Source organism: Marmota marmota, unplaced genomic scaffold, assembly GCF_001458135.2.
Source record: "Marmota marmota marmota unplaced genomic scaffold, marMar, whole genome shotgun sequence".
NCBI classification, from domain to species: Eukaryota; Metazoa; Chordata; class Mammalia; order Rodentia; family Sciuridae; genus Marmota; species Marmota marmota.
In genome coordinates this window covers 8,585,170-8,599,609 of record NW_026000223.1, presented here as the reverse complement: position 1 = coordinate 8,599,609, position 14,440 = coordinate 8,585,170, and the positions used below count along the sequence as shown (strand labels likewise).

Below are 14,440 nucleotides of genomic sequence, written 5' to 3'. Positions count from 1 at the left end.
ATTACTGAGACCTCTTATAATTCAAGTAAATTATATTCCATGCTTTTATAATTATGTCAAATGAATCCTAATGTGTAACTAAAATATAAATTAAATTTGCATATATAATAATATGATATAATAATTATATAATCCCCAATTACTCTATTTTCTCGATCATGTTTTGCATCTGTTGATGAAATCCTTTCAGGAACAGTGGTGTGAAGAAAGCTTTTGTGCGACTCTAAAAATAAAAATAAGTGATTTTATTTTAGTACCTGTGATTTTACATTATTTAATGCTAAGTCTATTTCTGCATTTCTTTCTTTACATTAAATAATCTACACATCTCTTCCTTTCTACCATTTTTCTAGTCATTTTTATCTCCAAATTTCTAAACCCTTTCTTGTGACTATCTCATTTTATTCTCTCTCTCTCTCTCTCTCTCTCTCTCTCACACACACACACACACACACACACACACACAATTCAGCAGTTTGACAGCTAGCTAAAGTACTTAGTACCAAATTAGTGTTGTGACAGGAGCAGAAAAGAGAAAACAAACTGGTTAAGAAAGGGAGGTCATTTGCAGGAAAGCATGTAGATTATCAGATATAGGAATAATCTGCAATTTCCAAATTAGAAAATCATTGAGTTTCTTCATGGTGATTAGTAGAATTTTGTATGGGATGATGGGTGAGGGAGACACAGTTTTGTCCATTATGCAGATAAGAACGCTGTCCCAGAGAAGTGAAAATATTCTCCACCAGAGGCAGCCTTTCTGGTTTCACTTTTTGGTAGAAGCAAGCGGCAAGGAGAAATTGCGTGGGAGATCTGGCCTGGATCTGGGATGGGAAGGGAGAGCCCCCCCCCACCCCAGCTAAATGAACACAGTCCACACTCAGAAGCCCAGGCTGGGAGAGGGGGACAAGTGTGTGCACTCACTGCGGCCTGCGTGCAGCCCACCAAGTCCGGTGAGAAGCACCACAAGAAGTAACATGGCTCCGGTGTCATGGAGCCCGTCTGTGTAACTGTAGTTGAGACGTTGAAGCAAGTGCAGGAGCAGCTCGCGCCAGGCAGCGGAGCGAGATGCCCCACAGGAAGGCGATCTGAGAACAGAGAAAAGGAAACCTCTGCGGAAGGATGCACTGCCGGTGGCTGCTGAGCGCTGCTAGTGGGCGCCTGAGCGCCCTGAGAAGGCTTTCAGAGTTTTTTTTTTTGTTTGTTTGTTTTTTTTTGTTTTTTTTTTTTTTGAGATTCAACAAAGATATTTAATTAATTTATTTGATACATGGCTATTGAATTAGTAAAGCATTAGTGTAAAACCAAAATAACTTTTCTAAGAGAGACAATGTACGTCACATTAGTCCAACACATTGAGCACAATTCAAGATGAAGTGTTCAAAAATTCAAGAGAGCCTTTGCCTGGGTCAGGGAGCCAGATCCCTGGAAACACTTTAAGGCTCCAAAGCAAAGTTTTCAAAATGATTTAGTGACAGTGACATAGGAGAAACAACTCAAGAATTTGTTAGAAATTAACAAAAATCTCTTCATAATATTGTTTTTGGAATTTTGTATAATCACATCCAGAAAAAAAACCTGGCAGATAGATATGATCAGCATCATGGTGACCTATGAGTTGTCCATTGGTCTTGTTTATTTTTAGTGGTGATATCCATTGAAATCACTGAGAGAGAAAAGATATAACCTAACAATTATAGTTTTGTTGAAATCATCTCTATTTTTTGCACTGGAGATTTAAATTTTTTTTTCAAGCTTTCGGTGCAGTCTGATTACAAAAATGTTGTACATACCCTTGCTAACAACTATAGTTTCTTTCTGATTTTTAGGTGAACCCAAGTGAAAACTTATATTAAAATGCAAAAAATTTACATCTCATAGTACAGAGAAGCAAAAACCACTGCTTTAAAATGAATCTCAGAAAAAAATTATAATTTTCTGATAGATCTTTTCCTGTCATCTTCAAAGACTGTCAGTGAAACTTTTATTTTCATCATTTTTAAGCAAAAAAAAAATTCTTAATCATTATCAAAAGAATTTAAATTTGAGATACCCATCTGTTGCAATTTTTAGAGGCTCCAAACACCCCTCCTGGAGAGAAACCTTGGTTTTGAACTTCAGTGATGAAACAGTGGTCTCCTTTGTACAATCTGCTTATACTGCTGTTAGATAGCAAGTATTTCAACACCAACCTTCAGTCAAGAGCCTCTTGTCCTACAAGACACTCATTATTCAAGGAAAAATATCATCTACATTTAAAAAATGAAAGAACAGAATCTGTGCTCACGCAAGTATTTTATGTTGTATTTTTTTAAAATCTCTAATGCAGAGGCTCTGCAATCACCAGAATTGCAATTTTTTTTTCCTCTCTGAAATAATAAAGGGACCACTTAATTATCATCTCATGGTCATTTTGCTTGCGACGTGCAGATTTTGAAATCCGATAACAACTCTAATGAAAAGCATTTCTTCATGGCCACAACCCCTTCACACCTGGACTATCGCTTTCAGAAGATGATTATATGGTTGCTACAAGAAGGTCACCATACAAGGCCAAAGTTACCGTCAGATGCCTGGATTCCCCACAAGCACCTTACTAACATAATGCAGAATGAATGGCTCCAGAGGTTTACAAAAAAGAGACTATTTTTCAATGTCCATTAGTGCTTTGAAAAGACAATTTCAAATAACATAACACTACAATGAGGTTAAGGTAATGGACTAACCTTCTAAAATGTTAACCAGCTTGTAGTTTGAATTAAAAATAATGATAAAAGAAGATGAAACTAATATTTTACAGTAATTTTCACTGAAGTAAATGAAGCAAGGCTTACATAGGAGAACCTAGAAGAATATAGAATTCTACCCATCAATTTGCTTCAAACGACAGCATATGTTGTGTTTTATTTTGAATTCTTTGATAAATGAATGTTTATCCTGGGATCAGTGGTTCTAGGTGAATGGCAGATTGCAGCAGCAATTGCTTTCTTACCAAGAGAATTATCTTAAATCAGATCTCCTTTGTTTGATGAAACCTAAATTGCAGGGGGAATATTTAAACATCTAAGGAGAAAATCCATAGATAAGTTAACACATGGCTCCAAGATGCATTTAGCAGAACTAATTGTCTCTATTATTCTTTTATTCTGGAAGCTACAGATGGAATGTATAAGTGAAATAGCAAAATACTCTATCATTGTGCATTCTCTGATAAGGGACAGTAGGCCACCAAAATAGTAGATTTACTTCAAGTGGGTGACAATTACATCTGTAGCAAGTCCAGCTAAATAGCTGGATTAAGAATAAAAACTCCTTCTTTGTGCTGTGCTTTTTTTTTGTGAGGCTGAGAAAACCTGGAATCTGGTTCCGCTGTGGAGTACCTGTGGTACTCTGCACTCTCAACTCAAATATATCAAGAAGACTGGCTAAGTGACTGCACATGTGTGGTCCTAAAGAAAGTGATGGTAAAACCACCATGATAAAGAGCTCAAGGGCAGACATTCCTGCATTTGACTCCTGTCTTTGCCACATACTAGATACATAACCCCAGGAAAGGTCTTATATCTCTCTAAAGTCCTTTTAAAAATTTTGGTTAGCTAGAGAATGATAAAATATAATCAAGTATCAAAAAGCCATCTGGGGCTGACTGTGTCTCAGTGGTACAGCATTTGCCTAGCACTCGAGAGGCACTGGGTTTGATCCCCGGCAACATATTAAAAAAAAAAAAAAAAACTAAACAAACAAAATAAAGGTATTGTGTCCATCTACAACTAAAAATATTAAAATAAAAAAAAAGCCATCTGGCAACCTATCAGACATTTCTCAAGCCTTCCCAGGAGAGTTCCTTGCCTCCCCAGCCCACTGAAGCTATCTTGCCTGAGCTTCTCCTTGACACTGAGCCCAGTAGCTCCATTCAAAGCCTGCTGGGTTCTAACAGGATGCCTCTGAAACCTCTAACTCTGCTGGCCATTCCCCTCTTTGTGAATCACCTCCTTCCCTCAATACAGAGAGAAAAGCAGACACATTTACAGAAGAGAAGCCACTGTTCTGGGAGAGACAGTAGCTGCCTGAGTTTCTTTCACCTCTTAGAACTTGGTTTTTGGTCTTCCTGACTCTAGGTTCTAAGAATGTCTCATTGAGCTGCCTTAAAACATCAGAGTTTAAGCAATGTTAAAGCTAAATGTTCAAGACAAGTCAGGAAGCCACTAAATTTTTCAGGTTAAGACAGTACCTGGTGAGGATTTTGTTTAGATGTTTTGGTAAAACCATCACTTTTCGATTTATTTCCAGTTGTAGTGAGGAAAATCAAATATGCAAGTGATTAAGTTATGATAACAGCTAGGTAGCCTCCCATTATGTTCCTATACATCCAAACCATTGTGCTAGAACCAGGCAAAATGCATGTTTGAAAACAAACAAAATGTTGCAGAGGCTGTGACTGGTTGAATTTCACAATTAGATACACCATTACAGAGTAGCTACTGAAGACAGGGCACTTCATAAAATAATCCCTGATCAAATAATAAATTTACAGAAATATCTTCTGCAATATCCCAAGTTAATATTGCTACACTCTGTGATCCCTCAGCCCCCATGTTGTGGAGGGGGCAAAATTGCAATGTATACAGTCCAGGGGGGAAATAAAGAATGTCCACATGCTTCTGCCCCTTTCAATGCTTTATTCACTCAAATTAATCAATTTCACTCTATAAGTTCTTAAGAAAACGATGATCTTTAATGCTAGGCACTGCAACAGACATAATGAATTCACAGCAAACAATTCTAGATTACTTCTAAGGGCTGCAAAACACACTTAATCTCCACTGCTGTCATGTATTTAATAATAATAATAATAATAAAATCAATAAAAGATATAAAAAACACACATACACTTAATCATGACAGGCTAATGACAGACATTCCCTCTGCATACTAAGTTCAAAAGTCTTAAGTCTTAGGCTTTGAGTCCAGCAGATGCACACTCACTTAGACTGCGGTGACCAGGTCTGGAATCAAGGCAGGCCTTTCCTGGCATGAACTGGAAGACTAGTTGAGGAGAGGGTCGGAGGGAGAAGTGTTATGGCTCTCTCATCAAGGTCCAGCAGAGGAGGTAGAGTTTGAGAGTGGTGAGGATCTCAGGATCTCAGAGGATCAGGAAACAATGACAAGTGACGGGATGTCAGGTCCTCATCAGGCTCTCCAGCTCCAGTGCATCAGAGGGCAGCCTTGTTTTGGCTTGCTAAATCCACTATTCATTAGCTCTATTATTTATACTAAGTTTGGGGGCTTTTGACCCCCCTTTCAATTCTTACCAGCTACCACTGGATTTCTCCATGACATAATTTACCCTGGGATCAGATATATCTAGTCTGGGAAATAAGTAACTTGTTTGAGGCCAAACTGGAGCACTCTATGGGTGTGCCTGATAAAACTACCTGTTTCAAAATGGAGTTTTTTAAATGGAGTTGCTTAGGCTCAAGCCTAAGGCCATCTTCACACCCCAGTTTTTATTTAATTAGCCCTTTTGAAGTTCTGCCTGTTTTAGAGGCAGAAGCCTTTTGATTTCCTGGAGACCCTAAACTTTGTTACTTTGCAAGCCCTAGTTCACATCATAATAAGTACTACAGCTATATCCTTGCATTGCCTATATTTTAGTGTTAAAAAAGAAGAAAAGAAAAAGAAAAAAGGCAGAAAGCATGTTTATAAATTGAATTTGAAATTACTTGGTCATTTTGCAAATCTAAGGGAGGTTATTAGCAGAAAAGCAGTAGCAAATCAATTTTAAAAAGGGCCAAGTAACCAAGAAATAAAGACCTAATAGATGGAATAAATTGGATGGGCACAACTGCTTAACGAATTAGCACACTGAAAAACATAGAAAGGAACAGGGAAAGACAAAAAAATAGAAACACAAAAATAAAATTAAGAGATAAGGAGAATTGAAATATAATTATCAATATCTAGATAATAGCATTTTCAAAAAGGGAAAAAATAAAAATAGAAGGAACTATTTAAAGAGATAATAGGGAAAGTTTTGTAGCTTTAAAATATAAAAGAATAGAAAGAGAGTGAAAAGACTCAGAGATTATGAAGTGGGCATTGTTGAAAAAATTAAATGAAAACTAAAAAGGCATGAAATTTTAAGTGACAGCAAAGAAAAGTTCTAAAATCTGCCAGAGAAAAAGAGCAGTTCACAGGCAGTCAGTATAGATAGGTAAATCGAGTCAGGTTGGATCAAGGAGGCCAATTTTGAGCTCAGGAAGTTGTGGACTTTCCGTTGTCCACCCTTACCAAGAACCTGCCCCTGCTCCTGCTCCAACCTGTTGCTAGGGTAACCTGTCCCAGGAATTGCCCCTCCCTACAGGAGTTGTAAAAGTTGTTCATTACTGTCTCCTGGGCTGCTTCCTGCCTGGATCACTCCACCTTGGCCCCTCCAGCCCATCTGCTTCTCACCTATTGGCCATCCCACCTGGGCCAAGCAGGAAGGAGAGAGATAAGGGGGTAGAAGGCAGAAAAACAAAACAAAACAAAACAAAAGTCTAGGATGTATACAAGAAGCAAGACACTCTCACTTCTTGGCATACCAGGATACCAGCTATGGCCCCTTCTCCCTCCAGGGGAGAAGTCTGTATTACTATTTTTTAAATGAACCCTGCTTTCTATACTTGCTTCAGCATGCTTCTCTAATGTTCAGACTTCAACATGTGGGGAAGCAGAACTCCTCATCCATAACTGGTGGTATCAGAATAAAGTCCCTGGGAGCAAATAGGAAAGCTATCTATGCCTAAGGAGAGGAATTTGGTTCAAAAGCTCCAAACAATGACATGGCTGAAGCTTGTGTGTGTGACCTGCTCTCACACACGCACAATGAGGCACACTGCAATATCTTTTGCTATCACAAAATTTTGGTGGAGTTATGTTTTTGTGGTGTTGATACTGCCAGTTACCAATGATGAGTTCTGCTCCCTCAAATGTTAAAGTCTGAACATTAGAGAAGCACGTCGAGGCAAGCATATAAAGCAGGGTTTATTTAAAATGGAGTAACATAGACTTCTCCCGGGAGGGAGAAAGGGGCCATCGCTGGTATCCTGGTATCCCCAGAAGCCAGGTGTTCTGCCTTTTTTATTTGTCCTAGGCTTCCTTTGTTCTCCTGCTTCCCCCCCCCCTTATTTTCTCCTTCCGAATACATGACTAGGCCCAGGGATGCCCAGGTATGCTCAGTGGGATGGCCAAAGATGAGAAACAGGTGGGCTGAAGAGGGAACATGATGCAGCCCAGGACCCATTAATTAACAACTTTATAGCTCCCTTTAGGGAGGGGCAATTCCTGGGACAGGTTCCCTTAGCAATAGTTTGGAGCAGAGGCAGGTTCTAGATAAAGGTGGAGGAGGGCTCTGAAGGAATTAACATTTCAATCCCTTGGGGGACAGTCTCCAACTTCCCAGAAATCACTCAAAATTGACCTCCTTGATCTGACCTGACTTGATTTGCCTATCTACACTGACTGCCTAATTCTGTCTTCAGTACTATTAAAATCTTGGTCCTTTCTCCCCAAAGCCAATTCAATAACAAGGACATGGTTTGGAGAAAATGGAAAAAGGAGGTTTATTGCTTTGCTAGCTAGGGAGAAGCACAGGGAACTCCTGTCCCAGAAGCTGTAATTCTCTCATAAGAGAGAACAGAGGTTTTTAAAGAAGCCATTCAAAGGCTTTATTCTAGGTGTCCTTGTAAGGGGATTGTGATTCACTTGTTCATTTGGGGGAGGGAAAAAAGGAAAAAAAATCCACTTTAAGATAAGCCTCAGGGGCACTGCAGCAAGGGCCATATTCAAAGCATGAAGTGGGCCACTGTTACATTGGGAGGGGCTGGGTTGCTGGGAATCCAGCCCAGGCCCTCGCACACGCTAAGCACATGCTCTACCACCAAGCCACACCCCCACCCATGAAAACCTGCTTCACAGAAGCATTTAGAGCGATGACAGTAGGAGAATAAATGCCAGGGCTGCTCTATTGGAAAGTTAGTAATGGTGTTGTTTTTAGGGACAGCAGGTACTAGAATGCAAACATGAATTAACAAGTTTTTAGCTGATTCATTTTACTTTGGAGAGTGACACCTGATCAGTGACTTTCAAGAAGGAACAATAGGAATATGGCTATTGGTTGCTGTTTCTGTGGCCTTGAAGGCCTTTGAAGGTGACAACTGTAGCAGCTTAGTGTCTGAAGGTGACTCAGAAACCCGCTCTGGGTTCAGCTTTTCTTCAGGAAGGAGACACCCATCTGAGATACCAGACTAGTTCCCTGCAGTCACAAGGCCTGGCAGCCTGGATCTGCCCAGCCCCGCTTCTCTGTCAGAGTTTGGGATGATGTTCCCAGTGCTGGGTCCTCAAAGTAAATGCAGCCAGGCCTCTTTCCCCAAATGTGAGGGAGAAAGAGGGGACAGGACAGAAGGGGCAGAGAATAGAAGCAGTGAGAAAGCCAACAATCAAGGTCTCAGTAATGACAGTGGCAGTAGTAGCAGGGCCAAGAACCAAAGCAACACCTCCAAGGCCACGTCTTGGAGACCCAGATGAAGCAGCTCTCCCCCCAGTGTTCCAAGGGAAGAGATGGATTATTGCTGGCCTAAACATGGTGCGGACTGGCTGACACATTTGGGGCTATGGCCCATGTGCAAATCTATACTTATACATGAAACTGGGGAATGTTGTGCCAGTAATCATTTCAGATATGCCAAATATTAAGCATGTACTCACAACTGCACTAAGGCAGTTTCAGTGACCCTGACAGCTGAAGAATTTCCCTGGGGTAAGAGCTCTGGGGCTGGTTTTATAGAGCAGGGTTGTTGCAGGTGGACTTTGACCAGGGTCACTGCCTTTGCAGAGCAGTTCCATAACAGCACCAAGGAAGCAATAATTGGTTCCTGTGAAAGAAACCAGACAGGAAGAGGACTGCAAGCTGAGCAGAACTGGGGGCCTGAGCTTGCGACTCTTTCCCTTCTGACTCTCAGCTTGTTTGGGGAAACAGATGTTCTCTCCCATTAAATTCCAGAGCATCTATCTTTTTTTTTTTTTTAACCCGCACACACAACAAAACCTCAAACACTCAGAGCACACCTTTTTGACCTAATGAAGTCTTAAAATGAAATGCAAGAACACAATTCATTTCCATTACCTGTGGTGTTCAGAGGTGACTTTTGAAAACCATGTATGCCAGGACATTCATCAAAACCATTTTCAAGGAAAGCTTCATAAACTGCACTGTTTGGGGTTGGGGGGATTAATGTCAATGTGGGGGAGGGGGGATGAAGTCATAGAAGGGGATTTGTGGCATTGGGGAGAAGGTTCTCTAGCACAAACTTATGCTGCTACCCTACGGGATTTATTCTGAGAAGTGCAGGTGAAGAAAAATGGCCACTGTTATATCTAGATTGGCAAGGTGTTAATTACTCTGTAGGTTGTAACTTTAAATTATTTAAGGTTATGCTGCACTAGCATTCCTTAGAGGAAATTGTCCTTAAAGCTAGGAAAGGGAATAGGCATGTTTTTCCTAAGGCTGTTAAATAGAAGCAATTGAGTCTATTATACTAAGAGGGTGAGTTTTTCTTTTTTTCCTAAATATTTTTTTTTTAGTTGTTGATGGACTTTTATTTTATTTATTTGTAATGTGGTGCTGAGAATTGAACTCAGTGCCTCATGCATGCCAGGCAAGCACGTTACCACTGAGCCACAACCACAGCCCCTAAGAGTATAAGTTTTAAGACTGCTTTTCTTTGTTTGCATGATTATTCATGCTTAGAGCACTGTATATTATTTTTCCTATTTCAAGAAAATTTAGCATTTGTAAAAGAAACCAACTTCCCATTTAAAATTGTCTGTTAACTATGAAAGCTGTATACTTGAGTCATTTGTATATCTCTTCATACTGTAGTGGTCTTTCCTTTGTTATTGACTGATACAGTATCCTGATTACAAGGTTATTTTGTACTTGTCTTAATAACTTAGTATAATAACAGCTGCTTAAAAATAAAATAAAAGCACCATGTGATATACATGTATCTTGTACAATGATGATTACTGTAATCAAGCTAATTAACATATCCACCCACTCATATATGTGTGTGTGTCTGTGTGTGTTTGTGTTTGTGTGTGTGTAGTGAGAACACTTTCAAGCAGAACAATTAAAAAAAAATTTTAGTTGTAGTTGGACACAATACATTTCTTTTATTTATTTTTGTGTGGTGCTAAGTATCGAACCCAGGACCTCACATGTGCCCAGCAAATGCTCTGCAACTGAGCCATAACCCCAGCTCACAGAGCAGCAAATTTAAGCAAACAACAGAGTGTTATTCACTGTCGGGACCCAGTTGTAGGACAGATGTCCAGAATTGACTCATGCTGCATCACTGAAGTTTTGTACTCTTTGGGTAACAGCTCCTGTTTTCCTAAACCCCGAGCTCCTGGGAACCACCATCCTGCTCTCTGCTTTTACAGAGCAACTGGTTTTGATTCCACACTTCATTGAGGTCATAGAGCACCACCTTCTACATTTGCTGTTTTCACTTAGAATAATGTCTCCTAAAGCTCATTAGGGTTTCAAATAACAAGATTTCCTGCATCTTGAAGGCAGAATATTGTTCTGGTGTCAAATGGTTGACGTGTTTTTGTATGTGGACATAATCTTAAAACACCAGTTAAGAAAATTAATGAGATTTTTTTCAGAAGTGATTTATGAAACATTATTTTTATTTGTTTTAGTACCAGGAATTGAACCCATGGGGGGTTAACACTGAGCCATATCCCAGCCCTTTTTGTTTGTTTGTTTGTTTGTTTTCAAATTTTGAGACAGAGTCTTGCAAAGTTGTTTAGGGCCTTGCTAAATTGCTGAGACTGGATTTGAACTTGCAATTCTCCTGCTTCAACCTCCCAAGCTCTGGAAAGCAGTATAGAAATCTGCCAGAAAACTTGCAATGAAACAAGCATTTGAACTAGTTATCCCACTCTTTGGCATATACCCAAAGTACTTAAAATTGGCATACCATAGGGATGCACCCACATCAATATTTTTTGCAACTTAATTCACAATAACTAAGCTCTGGAACCAACCTAGATGGCATTTAACAGATGAATGGAAAAAATACACACACATACACATACATACACACAACCATACACACACACAGGAATATTACTCAGCCATAAAGAATGAAATTATGACATTTGCTGGTAAGCAGATGGAACTGGAGACTATCATGCTAAATGAAATAAGCCAATCCCAAAAAACAAGGATTGACTGTTCTCTGATATGTGGATGCCAATGCACAACAAAGGGGTGGGGAGGGAAGAATTGACATTCATTGGATAAGACAAAGGGGAATGAAGGGAAGGGAAAAGGGATGAGAAAAGGAAAGACAGTAGAATGAACCAGATGTAACTTTCCTATGTTCACATATGGATTCATGGCCAGTGTAAATCCTCATCATGTACAGCCAAAATATGGGGAGTTATACTCCATGTACCTATAATGTGTCAAAATGCATTCCACTGGCATGTATAACTAAAAAGAACATAAAAAATTTAAAATTCATCTGCAGAGGCTTTACTGGGGCCTATTCTGGATCACAAGGTGGGCAGTCCATGGAACAGGGGTGTCAGAATGGCCCAATGAGCGTACGAGGAATTGTGTTGTCCATGACAGGAGGGTGGGTCTGTGCACATAGTCAGTTGCCTGCCTGCTGGACCCCATTTTGCACTGCCATGCCAGTCTGCACAAGCTTACTGGGCTCGTCTCTCTGAGCTGTCACGTATGGGAGAGTTGTTCCTCAATAAAGAGTGGGGGCATCAGAAGTACTTCCACTGTGGGTGGGGACATATGGAGTAATTGTGTCCTAGAAAACCTCCTTGGTGCCAGGGACTGTTGCAGTGGTCAAGCAGAGTCTTCTGGGCAACCAAGACACCTGCAGGGACCGGATCAGGGGGTGATAGAAGCAGCATTGGGTGGTGGGGTGGGACATGGTTTCCACAGATAATCTTATTTCCAATAGTCCCAAAGGTGTGGACAAGTGTCCCAGCAAGGACACAGGGGTGGTGGCAGCTGCCACATCTAAGCCATGTCAAGGTTCCACAGGATGACAGCAGCTGGCTACCTGGCTGTGTGACAGGGTGTTGGCAACTGTAAGTCCAGCATGTGGACCACTGTACCAGACAGGAGAAGATGGGGAGCACATTGTGGCAGTGACAAACAGACACCTGTCCCTTTCTTTCCCGCCTTTCCAGAGGGAATGGGGTTTTTGCCCTCTGGTGCAGGTGCTGTGACCCCACCTCTGATCCTTAGCCTGCCTTCTCCATTTCCTGATCCCAAGGTGGAAGCAACATGGGTCTTTGCAGTGCAGGGTCCAGCAGAGGTCACAGCTGGGTATGGTCACAGTGATGCAATAGGCAGCAGGGACAGCAGACTACCATGCACCATGGGGCACCTAGAAGAGCATGTCCCTACACTGGTCCACAGCGGAAGCAGCCAATGTGAGTGTCAAAGTCAGAATTGTGCCTTTTCCGGTGTTTCTTAATTAGAAAACACAAGGATGTTGGAGTCGCTTTATGTTTGGATATGGAGTGACCAGGAGAGAAAAGCAAACACAAAACCATCAATTGCAAAATGAAACACACCTATCCCACTCCTTGAGTTATGCCCGAATGACTTAATGTGACACAGCCACATTAATGTTTATAGCAGCTCAACTCACAATAGCTAAACTATGCAAGAAACCTAGGTGCCCTTTAGCAGATGAAATGGAAAAGAAAATGTGGTATATATACACAATGGACTATTACTCAGTCATAAAAAAGAACAAAGTTATGACATTGGCGAAATAAGCTAACCCCAAAGAACCAAAGGCTGAATGTTTTCTCTGATTTGTGGATGCTAATTCACAAAAACAGGGGAGGGTGCCTAAGGAAGAATAGAAGGGCTTTGGATTAGACAAAGAGAGGTAAAGGGAGGGGAGGTGGCATGGGAGTAGGAGGGATAGTAGAATGAATCAGACATTATGAGCTTATGTGCATATATGATTACATGACCAGTGTAATTCTACAACACATACAGCTGGAAGAATGAGAAGTTATACTCCATTTATGTATGATGTATCAAAATACCATCTACTGTCATATAAAACTAATTAGAATAAATAAGTTTAAAAAAACAAACACAGTTTACCTAATCGCTTTCCATTCACCAGGACTCCTATAGATCCATTCTCATTGTGGTCAACCCGGGTTTAATGGAGTCTTCTCATCCCAGGACACATTCCTGCTTGAACCAGAACAACAGCATGTGTTACAATTTAGATATGAGGTATCCCCAGAAGCTCATGGGTGAGACAATTCAAGAAATATTAGAGGTGAAATGATTAGGCTATGAGAACCTTAGCCAATCATTCCCTTAATCCACTGATACAGGTTAACTGGACAATGATTGTCCGCAGGTAGGGGTTGGCAAAAAGAAGTAGGTCAATGAGCGCTTGTATGTGGGATGTATATATTGTGTCCAGGGAGCCCACTAGCACTTCTCCACCTTGTGGCAATATCCTGAGCTTCTTACTTCCACCACACTCTTTTGCCATGATTATTTGCTTCCTGATGGCCAGAGTTCTGGAGGCAGCTGACTCTGGAATGCTTGTGAAACCGTGAGCCTGACCATTCTTGCTTTCCAGCTGGGCACATAGTTGAACTTCAAATTCACTGACTCGACCCATGGACCCCTCCCAGAACCCTGCTGTTTCTGCAAGCAAGCAGTGGGAATTGCAGGCTGGCATGCCCCTTAACCTGCCTGTCCCTATATCTCCCACTCACCAAATAGTGATGAAGGGGAAAACCCTAGATCCCCTCCTCTGCCTCATCCCACTAACTCTCTTTCTCCATTGAGGCCAACACCCAATGTGGGAGTTACCCTTACTTGGTTTCACCATGTTGTTCTTACAATAGCTGTGGCATCTCCCTTACCCACCCCCACACACTTCATATCCAGGTCCCTTTTCCCTCCTAAGCTACCCCCTGCAGAATGGAATCCCAAACCCCCATGTGAGTTGATTCTTCTCCTCCTCGTGCTCCTCCTCCATTTGCTTCTCCTCCCGCTGCTCCTCTTACTCCTCCTCCTCATTCCATTCCAAGCCCCACTCCGGTCCCTTCCAACTGCAACCCCAATAGCCGTGGCCAGAACTTAACTACTGCAAGTATCTTTCCCACCAACACAGCCAAGGACTCAGCTCACCTGACTCATCATCCCACTGTGCAGCCTGAGGACATAGCCATGGATACTACTCCCCCTTCTATAGCAGTGATATTTCCATCTCCCACTACCTCCAATGACAGCTCCTATCCAGGCCCCCAGGTCCACGGCCCAAGGCAGCAGAGCAGCCAACAAATGGATGAGTCTTGAATGGATCCCCAACTC

General features: G+C 41.3%; 1 protein-coding gene and 1 long non-coding RNA gene across 2 annotated transcripts in view; one reads left to right on the top strand and one right to left on the bottom strand.

The window, feature by feature from the left end:
* The window catches only part of LOC107155342 (disintegrin and metalloproteinase domain-containing protein 5-like), a 104,459-nt gene extending 90,736 nt beyond the window's left edge, over positions 1–13,723 (bottom strand). Inside the window, 4 exon segments of the mRNA XM_048792725.1 lie at positions 144–223; positions 925–1,088; positions 4,987–5,865; positions 13,205–13,723. Coding sequence (XP_048648682.1) covers positions 144–223; positions 925–979 — 135 coding nt within the window. The 5' untranslated portion in view covers positions 980–1,088; positions 4,987–5,865; positions 13,205–13,723.
* On the top strand, positions 230–9,189 carry LOC125613203. The gene is made up of 2 exons (XR_007343702.1): positions 230–474; positions 8,738–9,189. It is a non-coding gene; the product is annotated as an uncharacterized LOC125613203 (long non-coding RNA).
* Positions 13,724–14,440: the final 717 nt, after the last annotated feature.